The 14,144-nt window shown below is 39.7% G+C and overlaps 1 protein-coding gene across 4 annotated transcripts in view; it reads left to right on the top strand.

Moving 5' to 3' along the window:
• The window catches only part of frya (furry homolog a (Drosophila)), a 54,711-nt gene that overhangs the window by 14,740 nt on the left and 25,827 nt on the right, over nucleotides 1-14,144 (top strand). For all 4 annotated transcript variants that reach the window (XM_033631019.2, XM_078166961.1, XM_078166962.1 and 1 more), the window contains exons 3-20: nucleotides 4,365-4,418; nucleotides 5,257-5,396; nucleotides 5,528-5,618; nucleotides 6,329-6,408; nucleotides 6,490-6,570; nucleotides 7,558-7,726; nucleotides 8,735-8,827; nucleotides 8,952-9,050; nucleotides 9,711-9,812; nucleotides 10,131-10,234; nucleotides 10,806-10,914; nucleotides 11,079-11,165; nucleotides 11,719-11,890; nucleotides 12,026-12,158; nucleotides 12,377-12,484; nucleotides 13,215-13,470; nucleotides 13,646-13,828; nucleotides 13,916-14,002. In XM_033631019.2, coding sequence (XP_033486910.2) covers nucleotides 4,365-4,418; nucleotides 5,257-5,396; nucleotides 5,528-5,618; nucleotides 6,329-6,408; nucleotides 6,490-6,570; nucleotides 7,558-7,726; nucleotides 8,735-8,827; nucleotides 8,952-9,050; nucleotides 9,711-9,812; nucleotides 10,131-10,234; nucleotides 10,806-10,914; nucleotides 11,079-11,165; nucleotides 11,719-11,890; nucleotides 12,026-12,158; nucleotides 12,377-12,484; nucleotides 13,215-13,470; nucleotides 13,646-13,828; nucleotides 13,916-14,002 — 2,148 coding nt within the window. The remainder of the gene's footprint in view (nucleotides 1-4,364; nucleotides 4,419-5,256; nucleotides 5,397-5,527; nucleotides 5,619-6,328; nucleotides 6,409-6,489; nucleotides 6,571-7,557; nucleotides 7,727-8,734; nucleotides 8,828-8,951; nucleotides 9,051-9,710; nucleotides 9,813-10,130; nucleotides 10,235-10,805; nucleotides 10,915-11,078; nucleotides 11,166-11,718; nucleotides 11,891-12,025; nucleotides 12,159-12,376; nucleotides 12,485-13,214; nucleotides 13,471-13,645; nucleotides 13,829-13,915; nucleotides 14,003-14,144) is intronic.

The raw sequence follows: 14,144 nt of genomic DNA, 5'->3' as shown, positions 1-14,144 counted from the left end.
TCACAGTAATATGTTATAATCAGTGCCTCTGGCATCTAACTGAGTTTCACACACACGAAAGCAGGCATGTTAACTACCTTGTCATGTTTAATTGCTGTCAGCTGACGGCCTGGTACTTCTGCATGAAGCAGCAGCTCCATCAGCACAAAGACAGAAGCAGCCTGGGGACAAAATGTGGAACTTTTAGTCAGCTTCATCATGCATGCTTCAGTGTTTACAGGCTTCAGCTGAGTTTGGCACGTGAAATGTGCTTCTGTGATAAGCCCTGGAAAGAGTCATGTTTCCTTAATGAGCTCTTCTATATTTAAAAAATGCTGGTTAAAAAAATCATTTTAAACAAGTGTCATTTGTTATAATCAAAACATTTTAGAACCTTAGAACCTAGAACCTTTCTGACTAAATGATAGTAAAAAAAAATCTCAAATTAGTCTTCAGTAGATGAAAAAAAGATCAGTACTTTATTTCTTGAGTCAAAATAGCACTTCCAGGTTTTGTGCTGTGAGTAAAGTAAACTCACACTGCATTGTTACTTTACAGTAGGGCTGCAACTAACGTTAATTTTGTGGTGATTTTTTTTTAAATCAAATAATCAACCATTTAGTGTCTGAAATGTCAAAAAAGAGAGAAAGAGAGCCAAATGTGACATCTTCAAATGTCTTATTCTGTTAAAACACATCCAATGAAAAGCAGCAAAAATAATTATGTTAAAGGCAAGAATCAGAGAAGGTTTGGCACTTTTTCACAGCCATAATCACAATTGAATAGATGCATTTCTGAGGCTTTTAGGCAACTGTTAAATGCCTGATATTTTGATTAGAAAGTACCTCAGGCCTGAATATTTATTGGTCATTAAATAATTTGAACTATAATAACATCATTTGAACTGACTGGTAACTTTGTCTTTTCTGTTTATTGATGTTTTAGCCCATGTCTTTATGTTAAAGACTAAAGATACTGACTAATGAGCATCTCTGGAAAATGAGATGAAGGTAGAAGCTGCTTCTAAAATCTTTGAGAGTCTTTTTGTCCAGTGGAGGTTGCAGCTGATCGGTAGGGCCAGTAACAGCTGTCATAAATAATTCTGTTTACAGACAGTCAGGCAGACAGCAAAGAGCCACTGCACCACTCACCACCTGCTCCCTGATCCACATGAGTATTTTACAAGTGCTGCTGAAAGTCAACTAAAAATGACCAACCGATCCATATTACTAAGAAAAGCCTCAGACAGAATTTAACACCATACCTGTGGCTTTGGGTCCGACCACATTGTAGCATTGTTTACCTCAAATATTTGCAGTTTTTACACCCTGCTGTAGGGGAGATGGGAAAAAAGAACTCAAACAAAAATGCCGCCCATGTCTACAGATTCCAGGGCTGTTATAAATACTATTTACATTGATTTTATGCAGGTCGCACAGGTCTGATATATTGTCAGTTTACTTTTGGCTGTTATGGCAGTCTCAAGTTTTAGGGACTGTGATTTATAGGAGGCTGTTAGTCACCAGTCCCCGTCTGCAGGGAAGTGTTAATTACCACAGGGAGAGTGTGCACCCCCTTGTTTCAGTGTAACTCCCTCTAGAGAGCTGCAGGGAGGATGTGTGTCTAGTTGCTTTTCCTCTCAGTGGAGAATTGGCTGAGTGATTTGTTTTAGCCCTGACTTGTAGTTATTGCTGTACAGTTGCCCGTCCTGCACATCATCATCATTCAGTTTAATGAGTTTAACAGAATCTGTCATGTTCAGTGATCTGTAGCTGGTAGTAATTAATCAAATATAGAAGACATTTTAAAAAGTCTATACTCAAAGGGTAAATTAAAAGCAGGTACATGATATCTGAGTTGCAGAAAATGAATTTAGTAAAAGAGAAATGTTGTAATTGTTGTTGTTGTTGTTGTAATTGAATGCAAACCATGTTGCTGTATCAGCTTGCCACATAAGGCAGTAAAGTCCTTTAAAGGCCAACAGTGCAAGAGGCATTGACTTTTCTGTCATTCTAGCACAGATGGGCTCCTCAGATGCAAGCGTTTTCCAAAATATCTAAAAAGTTCATTAGAGCGTGCAGCTTAGCTGGCGTTCCAGCTGCAAGAGACAGAGTGACATTGCCATCAGCCCACGCAATGTCAATGTCAGACACATCAGACAGTTAGCTCTTTTGGATTAATCATCAAGTAAGTGATGTGCTGTGATTTGCTGTCTGGCCAACGAGACAGCAGCGGCAAAGTAGCACAAAGATAAAGGAAAGCTGATGCTTTGGTTTGTGCAAGGATAGATTAGGTGGTAATTGTGGGTTAAGTTTGGATGTAAATATACTCCAAATTACTGTTGTGTGTGTTTTAGATGGTGTCCCTGACTAAAGATGCATCAAGTAGGCCTATCTTTGAAATAAAACCTGTGTAATAATTTTATTTATTCATCTTCAGTTTAATTTGGCCAGAAAATTGAATGAAACCGGATAGCACTTTGTAAAACTTTAATGTTTCAGCTATGTATGTAGCCAGTGAAAATAAACACTATACAGTCTCTTCAATATGTTTTCGTTATGCCTCCACATCGGCGATAGCCAGTTATTGTAGCCACAGTTATTATGTTTTTGGGTTGTCCATCCATCCATCCCATTCCGTCCCATACACAATATCTCAAGAATGCCTCTGGGGAATTTCCTTAAACTTGGCACAAACATCCCCTTTGACTCAGCAATAAAATCTAATTTTCGTAGTCAAAGGTCAAGGTCACTGTGACCTTGTCTGTCTCATTTTTGTGAATGTGATATCTCAAGAACACCTTGAGGGATTTTTTTTTTTTTTTTTTTTTCTTTCAAATTTGACAAATGTCCATTTGGACTGAACAATAAACTGACTAGAATTTAGGTAAAAGGTCAAAAGTCAGAGTCATTGTGACCTCACAAAACATTTTTTGTGGCCATAACGCAAGAGTTCTTACGGCAATTATGACACAGCTTCACACATTTGTCTAAAAGGATGTAATTATGAAGTGATGACATTGTGTATCCAAAAGGACAAAGGTCGAACTTTGGTGTGACATCATAATATACTGCATAAAACGCTTCTCTGGACATTATTCAGTGTCAGCTCTCAGGAACATAAGGGGAGACATTTGGTCAGATACTGAATAGGTGACACTAATCTTGGGTGTCTACCTTGCTACTGTGCTGATTGTATAGATCTTCTGTGCTGCCGGGGCAAAAACGTGTGTAAAGCATCCATGTTTTCACAGACATGCATGTAAATTGGAAGTGAAACTAGACCGGTGTGCGTAATTGTGCAACAGTAATTTTAGTTTTTTTTTATTTACTGTGTGACTATTGAAGACTGTGACACACCTTCGTTAGTGGCAGAATGTGAGTAAAATTGTTTGGGCAAATTTTAAACATAGGCTGCAGTAATTTTCAATTCTGTGGTAAAATTTATATTTTATGGGGCATTTTCAGTGATTGTATTCTGAAGATTTACTGTAAATATTAATAATTAACTTCAAGCTTGTTTTGTTTCTTAAATGGACTGAAAACCAAGTAAAAGAATTTTGAGATATACTATGCAGGACTTTCTTAAAAAACAGTGTATAGACTCATACAGACGTAATCCCTCTCAATCACTTATGACCCACTAGAAGAGTGTAGTGGCCTATTTGTCTGCAGAGACTCTGCCGTCTGCCTGTATTTTCAGATTTCAAGCATCAGGTACCAGAACGTGAGCAGCAGGCATCCAGGAGACACAGCGAAGAAAAAACGCAAATGTAGGGAGGTGGAACAAACAGTACAAACAGTAACAGAAAATCCTGCCATGAATCAAATATTTAAATGTTTAAGGAAGGTGACATTTAGTGTTTTATTCAGGTGGTGTTGTTACCAAGTTTTGAGGCCTTTCAAAGATGTTGAAAACTAATAAACTCAGGAAGTTAGTGTGAGTTCATTAAATTCATCGTCCTGGTTAACAGCTCTCAATATCTAAACTCATTCGCCCTTCATTTACTCATAAATAGGATCTGCTTCTACTGTATGAAATTATATACAGAAGTCAGGATTGTCCTTACAGCAGGAGATGACTGTGTTCAACCTGAATCCTTCATGAAGGCCTTAATCTCAGATGATAGAAGACTGTAATAATGGGAGCTGTCATGACTGTCCCATCTCTAATATCTGACCCTGCCTGCTCATGGCTGGTATCAGACTGATTGATGGCTCTCTCATTAGCTGGGCTGTAATGAGTCCCTGTTTAAAAATACTCCACACAGTCTTCGGACAGGGCGGGCAGAGTTACAAACTTCAGAGAACTTTGCCAGTTTGAGTTTGTACAAATGAGTAAACTTACACTTGTTGTGAAATGACTGTTTTATTCTGTGTTTTCAGGAAAAGCCATTAACTAAGTCACTGCAGAGGGGAGAAGATCCTCAGTTTGACCAAGTAAGTGCTGATTAATGACATCTCTGTTTATTAAATATACTGTATTCATGAGATGACATTTGGTGGTAGTTTTTATCTCCATGTGTTTTACATTATAACCTGCAAGCAGTTACATAAAATACTAACATCTAAGTGTTAAGCCTCTCCCTATGAGCACCTAGAAGAGTCAGTTTTTAAATACTGCTCCATTATGATGCACTGTAACATGAAAGTGCTGATGGGTGAAAGCCCTGCTCACATCCCAAAAGGTCTTTTAGATTCAGTCAAGGTTAGTAGTGTTTACCTTGAGTGCTGGCACTGGCTCTGCGCTAGGTGTGTCCAGCAGGTCTGTGGCTCTGCAGAGAAGGCCCTTTCACAGCCACAGGGGTGTGTTTGTGCTGATGCGTGAGGCCATTCAGCAGCCACACAGAGCCAGGATTCTTCTCCGGCCTCGTGCTGAATGAAGGGCTCGCTGTGTTCCCAAGCCCGACCAGGCTCTCCTCCCTTCCTGTGTGCCCGGCCCATCCCACCCATTCCTTCCTTTCCCTCTCCCTCCCCCCAAGACTGGGGGGAGGGTGCCCCATGGGTACCTGGTCACTCTAGTCTCCATGAGGACCAGCTCACCTTTCAATCCCATCTCTCTCCAGTAATATAGCTTTGGACTTTAAGTCTCCTTCATTTTGCCCAACTCTGATTATTGTTGAAATGTAGGAAATATCATGAAACAAATGAACTATCTCATGCGCTTAAAACTGCTGTACAAATAAACAAAGGAAACGCTGATTGCAATCTCCTACTTTGGCATGTTAATTACCAAACACAAACACGCATTTGCACGATGTATGTCCTCTACTTCCAGCTGATAAGCACCATGAGCTCTTTGGCTGAGTACTGTCTCCCCTCCATCCTGCGCACGTTGTTTGACTGGTACAAAAGACAAAATGGACTAGAGGAGGAGTTGCACGAGTACCGGCCCAGAGCCAACACCAAGTCCAAAAAGTAAGAATCATAATCATTGATTACTGCATGCAATGTGTCAGCTGTAGAAAATGTAAAGAAACAACGTTGACGCTCACATGGATTGTATGATTGTAGCAAACCTGTTGCTCTTGTTTGATTCTCTCTAACAGCGATGAGCAGCAGAGAGATTATCTACTTGAACGGAGGGATTTGGCCATCGACTTCATCTTCTCTCTTGTGCTCATAGAAGTTTTGAAACAGGTGACTTGACTTAATTCTGTTGCACAAAAAAAGCTCAGGTTATCTCATTATTTCATGATATAAAACTCACTTAAAGGTTCTGTTTGTAACATTTTACCATTAATAATCATATTTTATTGCCACAAGGATGATGACGTTGCACCATGATTTAAAAACTGAGACTTTCCTGGTTGCCCTCAGCAGCCTGTGGACTCACTTCTGTGAAAAGGACTTGGCTGATTTTTTCCTGAAAATCCAAATAAAAGATGTACTAGCACACAGCGCTGTCTACCAGCCAAGAGTGACGCAGTGGCCGCCGATGAGCTAACCATAACCTGAGCTAATGTTAGCCAGCTAGCTGTAAGTTAGCTATTCTACATGGTTGCTTGTAATGTCAGCTGATGATGTCATTTACAAACAATAAGCTACTAAGTATCATGGAGCCAGTGGTCCACATGAAATATCTGAACATTGCAGATAGTACGATGATGATCAATCACCGTCAATCTCTTTTTTGTCACTCTTTTGCTCACGGCTACTGAGCACAAGCAACAGGATGTTGACTATAGTCACTTGTAACAAGGATTTTCTTAAAGTTACATACAAAACCTTTAAGTAGAGTTGTTATCATTTATTTCCACCAACAAAGGAAACTTATAGTGACCAGCAGTTTGTGAATATGTTCTTGAGCATCCACAGTCATTCTGTTGTGTCTCCTGGTTCCCTACTAGATGCCGCTTCACCCGGTCCTTGACAGTTTGGTCAATGAAGTCATTAACTTAGCATTTAAGCACTTTAGATACAAAGAAGGGTAAGCTCCTGTCTTTTCCCGCACTGTTCCTCCTCTCTTTCAGTTTTAATTATCTCTAAGGTGTGTTGTGCTTTCCAATAGGTATCATGGTCCCAACACTGGCAACATGCACACTGTAGCAGACCTCTATGCTGAAATCATAGGAGTATTAGCCCAGTCCAAGTAAGTAGCAAAGGCAGAGCTATGATTAAATAATTAAATACTGTTGTATTTCTCTTTTCATCTGTCTTCATTGGCTCATAAATGTTAATTCTCTGCTCTTCTGTGCTTTGCTGTCATGCCACATCGTAATGGTGTGTCACCATTACTAACGCCTTTCTGCAAAACATCTCGCGGTTCAAGAGACTGGAACAGACTGTAGGGACGACACACTTTTGGACAGGTCCCCTTCACACCAAACTAGGACTGGAAATTGATGTCTGTTTATTTGAAGTTTTCAGATCATTGCAGCAAGGAACAAACCCTTTAAATAGAGATATGGTCAGCGAGCACACTGCATACCTCTTTTCCGAAGTGTGCTCTGCTTAATTTCCTATGAGGGATTCTTCACTGAGAGTCTTTTATAGAGATCTTTACTATTCTCTGATGTCAAGTAAGAAAGAAAGAGAGAGTTCAAGAATTTTACTGTGTACTCAGATTATTTGGGTGTAACTCATAGCTGTATTCTTAGTATCGGCAGAGAGAGATTGTTGCTATTTTAGATACATTTAGATGTGGTTTGTCAATCACTGTAGAAATGATAAACAGTTTTTCCTCCCCATGATTAAGGTGCAGGAACATCTGTATTCATTTTTTTATGAGTACACTGCCAGGCACCAGGGAAGAGGTTAAGATATGCTCCTAGTGAGCTCCCATGATGAATTATCTTCTAAATTTAGACCAGCTCAAGAATCCCATCTCTGGTTCAATTTGGGCAAGGGATCAGGTGCTAGACGAGGAGTTCATCTTGGGGCACAGACTCAGAGTCTGGTATATTTTTGGGAGGCATGCTCCCTGAATCTTGTCTGTATCTCTTTGCGTGACGACTCTAAAGAGGAGGAACCTTTTCGTGGAAGTGCTGATTTGGGATTTGTCTGACTAAGCTATATGTGCATGTCTTTGTATAGGATCTCATTTCGTTTTTTTTTTTTTTTTCTCTCTCTCTCTCAGGTTTCCTGCTGTGAAGAAGAAGTTCATGACTGAGCTAAAGGAGTTGCGACAGAAAGAGCAAAGTCCATATGTCGTGCAGAGTACTATTAGCCTCATCATGGGGGTCAAGTTCTTCCGAGTTAAGATGTATCCTGTCGAGGATTTTGAAGCCTCTTTTCAGTTCATGCAGGTACAACAATCTTCTGTAATCTATAGTAATATTTCAGTCCACTGAATGGTTCCAAATTATTATCATAAACCTGCCTTACTGAAATATAAACTGATTATATGGTATAAGCCATAGGTTCACACTCTATTTCCTTTGATTTTTAAACTTAAAGGAACAGTGTGTAGGAAGCCTTTCCCATGTGCCAGGCAGTAAGATTCCTTTGTTGTTCATTGTTCACAAGGTTTTTACCAGGAGGTGATTCATCCCCAGAGGTTTCTTCCTGTCCAAAACAAATGGACCATGTTTTCAAAGCTGGTAAAAACACTGACATTACAAATCAGTGTTTCTCTGACTCTGTTCTGCTCATTGCAGACAGCCCGCTAGCTCAACACCTGCTAATGTGTGCTCACCTTTTTTCTATGATAACTAAAGATCCACATGTTCGGGAGGTTTTTACCAGGAGCCGAATTATCCGCAGAGGTCTCTTCTTCTCCAAAAGGAACAGATCCAGTGATTTAAACCAATAAAACACTGAATAAAGCAGTTTCACATTAAAAATCTGTGTTTTTCCTATGCTGTTCAGCTTGTTGTGGAGGGACTGCTAACTAGGGTGGCTGACGCGAAAAGGAGCAAACGTGAATGGTCCTGTCTAGATACAGTTTTTGGTTTATCCGCTCTGGGTTACTGTAAAAACATGGCAGTGCAACGTGGCAAGCAGAACCCGCTCCCCATGTAGATATAAACAGTTTATTTTAAGGTGACGAAAACATGACCATTCTTATTTACAGGTGATTAAACCCTAACCCTAAACCCTTATTTATATGTAATATATATTTATATTGTATAAGACATTCTCAGGATTGTTAGGATTTGCTGCCCTTTGACCTTGGCTATGAATTACATTAAGTGTTGGCCATACAGTATCAGGTCTGCTTATCACTTGGACAAACATTGTACTTGTATATTAGATTTTCTAATAATAGAAGATATTATTGTGTCTTAAACAATTTACTTTTCACTTTTCTACAGGAGTGTGCCCAGTATTTCCTGGAAGTCAAGGACAAGGACATTAAGCACGCCTTGGCTGGTCTCTTTGTTGAAATTTTGGTTCCTGTGGCAGCAGTAAGTCTTTTTTCCCTCTGGTATGTGTTGCATGCATTACACAATTTGTCATTTAAATAGTAAAAGTGCACCACTCTGGAGAGGCCTGTGTCTTTTCACGTGACCCTGTTTGATGTTGTCCTAGGCCGTGAAGAACGAGGTGAATGTACCATGCCTGAGGAACTTTGTGGACAGCTTGTACGACACAACCCTGGACCTGTCCTCCAGAAAGAAGCACTCACTGGTCAGTTCACCAACACTGATTTTTTGGCCCTGTTTGTTTTTGTACCTCCGGTTTCACTCTGACACCCTCTGCTGCATGCTTAGATAGCTTGGATGCCTGTGGTCTCTGTGAATCCTCAAGCATTTCAAGGTCACTCTTTTGTAATAGGCTCTTGCGACGTCATCATCCACACTAGGAATAATTTATGTGGGAAGATAGGCTGTCATTTGAAAGCATAAAAACGAGCATGAAAGCAGTCGAGTGTATATAAGCATACGCAATGTCCTTTCCCTCCAAAGCGTCTTCAATAAAACATTTCACCTCAGCGGCTCAAGATGAAATGGAAAGACAACAACCCTTATGGAACAGCAGTTGGCTCTTACAGAAGGTCTACATTCCCCTGAGGCAGCCATTACGGCTCATTTTTATAAGCAATGCGTTGTCAGCAAAAAGTATAACAAAAGAAGAAAACCTCATTATGTTTTCAAAAGAAAACTGGTTTACATTTTAAATTATACTTATGCAGATATGGTTCAGAGATCACATATAATTCCTCAAATTACCCATTCAAAGGACAACCTCAAATATTATGCGTGGAAACTATAATATTTCAACCTGTTTTTCAGTCAGTGTGAGGCCATATTTTATAACACAGACGTAAACACTAACTGTTCTCTACAGGCGTTTTACCCCTTGGTGACGTGCCTGCTGTGTGTCAGCCAGAAACAGTTCTTCCTCAACAGATGGCATGTCTTCCTCAACAACTGCCTTTCAAATCTGAAGGTAATGTAACATGGAAACCAGCAGCTTTTTATTCAAACTACAGCCCTTTTGTTAGTTATAGCTGACTATTCAGATACATAAAGGTGGCTGTTGCACAAAATCTTTGCTTGAGGTGTTTAAACAGAAGCATCTCTATCTACATTTTCATTTGGTATTTTATTTTATGCATGGCGTAATTCTAGTGCGCTGAATGCTTCGAGCAGTAATTATTCTAGCTCATCTTATCAGCATTAAATATATCATAGCCTACAATAAACTTTAGGCTGTCATAAGTTGTTCTGTCATTGACTTTCTTTTATATTTCTAATTTTATTTCAGAGCAGAGACACTAAAATGGCTCGTGTTGCATTAGAGTCCCTCTATCGGCTGCTGTGGGTCTACATGATCAGGATCAAGTGTGAGAGCAACACTGCAACACAGGGGTTAATATCTAACATCTCTTGTATTTACATTTTTAACCTCATGTTAATTTTCCAGCAGGCATGAATGAGAGTTAGTCTATCACTGTAACCTTTGAGAAATTCATGAAGGTAATGACAAATTTCTTGGTACTAAAATATTTGTGAAACTATTTCTGGATTTAAGGGAAGAATAAAAAAGTTAATTCAAGAAACAGTTTTATGACAAACCCTCTGTCCTTGTTACTGATTTTATTGGCTTTTAAAGAAAGAGGAATGCTCTGTTTTTATGTACTGGGCTCAGGCAGGCCTACACGACATCGTCAGTGCTGGTCGGCCATAAGTTTATCAGCAGCTTAACAGACATGATTATGAGCCTGAGCCCACACGAGGAATCCCAAACAGGTCAAGCCAGACTTTTTGAAACGTTAATTCGGCCCAAAATAAACTTGTCCTAAAAAAAAGCCTCCTCTCAAGCGATGAAGCATTGTACAAACCAATTAAAACAGTTGTCTGTATAATTTTACACAACCCTGTTAAACATTTAATGCTAGTTTAAGGTATCCTGACAACATGCTGTTTTTTCTGTCTGCAGTCGCCTCAACACCATAATCACAACACTTTTCCCCAAAGGATCTCGCAGTGTGGTACCAAGAGACATGCCTCTCAATATCTTTGTCAAAATCATCCAGTTTATTGCACAGGTAAAAATAATAATGTGATATACCGCACCATAGTGAAGTCACACAAATGATATGCCATGCAACTCTTGGTAAAAACCAATATTTGGTTTCTCATTGAAACTTGTAACATTCATTGACAGTCATGACTTCATATTAAACACACTTCTCTTCTTATTTTATTTCAGGAAAGGCTTGATTTTGCCATGAAAGAGATTATCTTTGACCTTCTTTGTGTTGGGAAACCTGCAAAAGCCTTTAGTCTTAATCCAGAGGTATGCATTCAACATTCACTTATGTGATGTGTTTAGGAAAAAAATGCTGTTTTTTTCCATAAACCTTGATCCAAATGTAATTCTTTGAAAGTAATAATAAGTCACATGTGCTTCTCTCTGATAAAGTGTACTGGGATCCCTACATTCATGTATAGTTCAGAAAGGAAATTAGGAATACGATCATGCACAGAAAAAGTATGTCTTTTATCAAGTAAATGTAAAATAAGCGTAGGTTGAAAATACTTAATATACATTTCTCATCAAAATTGACTCATTGAATATCTGAGGGACTAGTAGTCACAAAAAGCTATATATAGACTACTATTTATCTACCGGGCGTACAGCTTTATGTCACAGCATTTCCCTCTATTGTACTGCGGCTTAACTATTGAAAAGATGCTTATGATAACCTGCTGTTTCTAGGTAACTTCCTATAATTGTTGTAACTGCTGGTACAAGTGGTTTTTAATTGTCACTTTTCCAGCAGGACTAATGATGCAGTATTGGAAATTTGTCACCAAATAGCTGAACTTTAAATGTATTTTGATTGCAGAGAATGAATATTGGTCTGAGAGCATTCCTGGTCATAGCTGATAAACTGCAGCAGAAGGACGGCGAGCCCCCCATGCCTAACACTGGTTGCACTTTACCCTCTGGAAATACACTCCGAGTGAAGAAAACATACTTGAGCAAAACGCTGACAGATGAGGAGGCCAAAGTCATCGGTGAGTGAGACAGACCGTGGTCAGGAATGTTGAAAATGACAGAGTCAAATAGCGGTGACAGCTTTAGCATCAAATGTGGAGTTAAATGGACATTTGCAGATGAGTAACAATGATATTAACATTACTTCTCTTCAGGCATGTCACAGTATTACTTCAATGTGCGGAAGGCTATTGACAACATCCTCAGACACCTTGACAAGGAGGTGGGCCGGTGCATGATGATGACTAATGCTCAGATGTTGAACAAAGAGCCTGAGGACATGATCACGTAAGTGAACACATCACTCTGACATCTTGGCTGCCAAAAGATTTCAAGTTGGCAAAACGCCCAAGCTTTAAACGTGGCTCCAGTACCATAATTAACACATCCTCAACTTACGTATATAACCCTACATGACAATCCGGTTATTTGCCACAATGGTTGATCAGTTTACACTTGACAGTTGACCTGCTTTTGCACTTTAACTTACAATCTGACCTTTATAGAGGTGAAAGGAAGCCCAAGATTGACTTGTTCAGGACGTGTGTCGCTGCCATTCCTCGCATCCTGCCTGATGGGATGTCCAAGCCTGAGCTCATAGACCTGCTCTCTCGGTGAGTTGCCTCTCTTGGGTAAATCCCTTTTATAATGTAGACAAAGCACTGGCAGCACACTCTCCAACTGGCTGACAAGATAATTAACTGGAGACTTAATAAAGCATTATTGATGTTTGTTTGGGGAAACAAACTGGTGCCATGCAGAGTAAGAGCCTGAATTTCCTGCTTTGCCAGTTTGTGTCTCCAATGTAGTTTGTGAGTGTTTGAAGTCAACAATACATATATTTCCTCAAGCAACAGTATCCACATACAGCGGTCATAACACTGCTATTTATTCTACTGCATTTAAAACAATGTGAAAATGACTGTTTTACTGTGTTTGTAGCCTCAGAATTAGGGCCTATACTGTATTGTTGTCTGAATAGCAATTTACAAACCCCTTGTCTGATGAAAATGCACTAACAATCAATTAATAACGCCATAGTTTTAATTCTGATTAGCATTTTTATGTTTGTTGTTTTACACTTAATGATTATTTCATATGTGAGCCAGCTGGAAGCTTGACAACTTATCTTGATATATGCAGCAGGGAATTTTAAGTTGGCTAAAATAAAGAAGTGCTTGAGATGAGGCAGATAAGATTTTTTGCACTGTTAATATCCTGCCTGCCAGGAAATCTTCATGCTAAATTTAGCTGGAATCAAATCTACCTTTCAGGAGTACATGAGGGACTTCATTTTATTCCTATGAAGATATCTGTTGCATTTTTGTTTGTCTTCTTTGTCAGGTTGACAATCCACATGGATGACGAGCTGCGACTGATAGCCCAGAATTCCCTGCAAAGTCTGCTGGTTGATTTCTCTGACTGGCGTGACGATGTTCTGTTTGGATTCACTAACTTCCTGTTACGTGAGGTCCAAGACACTCACCAGGGACTGTTAGACACGTCCCTGAAATTACTGCTGCAGCTGCTCACACAGTGGAAAATAACCCTAGCCGCCCCAGGGAAGAGCTATGACACCGCTAAAGTACACACTGCGGAGGTACACACCTTTGTGTCAGTTTTGACACATTTTTATACCTTTAACAAGTGGGAAGGACTAAATACAACTTGTGACTAATGCCTGTTGTAGAAATAGAAATCAGACATATTAAGGTGTCATTTTAATCATGCCACTGTGAAATCAGCTCCTGTTTTATTCAATGTTTATGTCACAGCTGTTGCAGACCAGCTCAAGTCTTAAGATACCTGCAGAGCGCGGCCCTCACTCCACTGTCCTGCACGCCGTGGAGGGACTGGCGCTCGTCCTGCTCTGCTCCTGTCAGCTGAGCACCCGCAGACTTGCCATTGCCATACTGAAAGAAATAAGAAGTCTGTTTATGACCATCGGGCAGTCGGAGGTAAAATGAGACAACGTTAAACTCAGGTGACAGAATATAGGAAAGGTTGATGACTGAGTTAACAGAGTGTGATTTTATGCTCTGCAGGATGATGATAAACCAATGATAGAGATCATGGACCAGCTCAGCCCTGTGATCCTGGAGAGTTTCGTCAACGTTGCAGTCTCTGACGCAGTAAGTTGTTGGTGGTTCCAAACCAAACCTGGAATCCAAATCAAGATGTCTGTAAAGTTTATTAGCGTTTTAATTTTCCTGGGATTTTTAGTAGATCATTCACACCATACAGGGTTTACCACACATTCATTTATTTGTGGTG

Source organism: Epinephelus lanceolatus, chromosome 4, assembly GCF_041903045.1.
Source record: "Epinephelus lanceolatus isolate andai-2023 chromosome 4, ASM4190304v1, whole genome shotgun sequence".
NCBI lineage: Eukaryota > Metazoa > Chordata > Actinopteri > Perciformes > Serranidae > Epinephelus > Epinephelus lanceolatus.
Note: the sequence above shows the minus strand (reverse complement) of the source record. Positions and strands in the feature narration are given on the sequence as shown.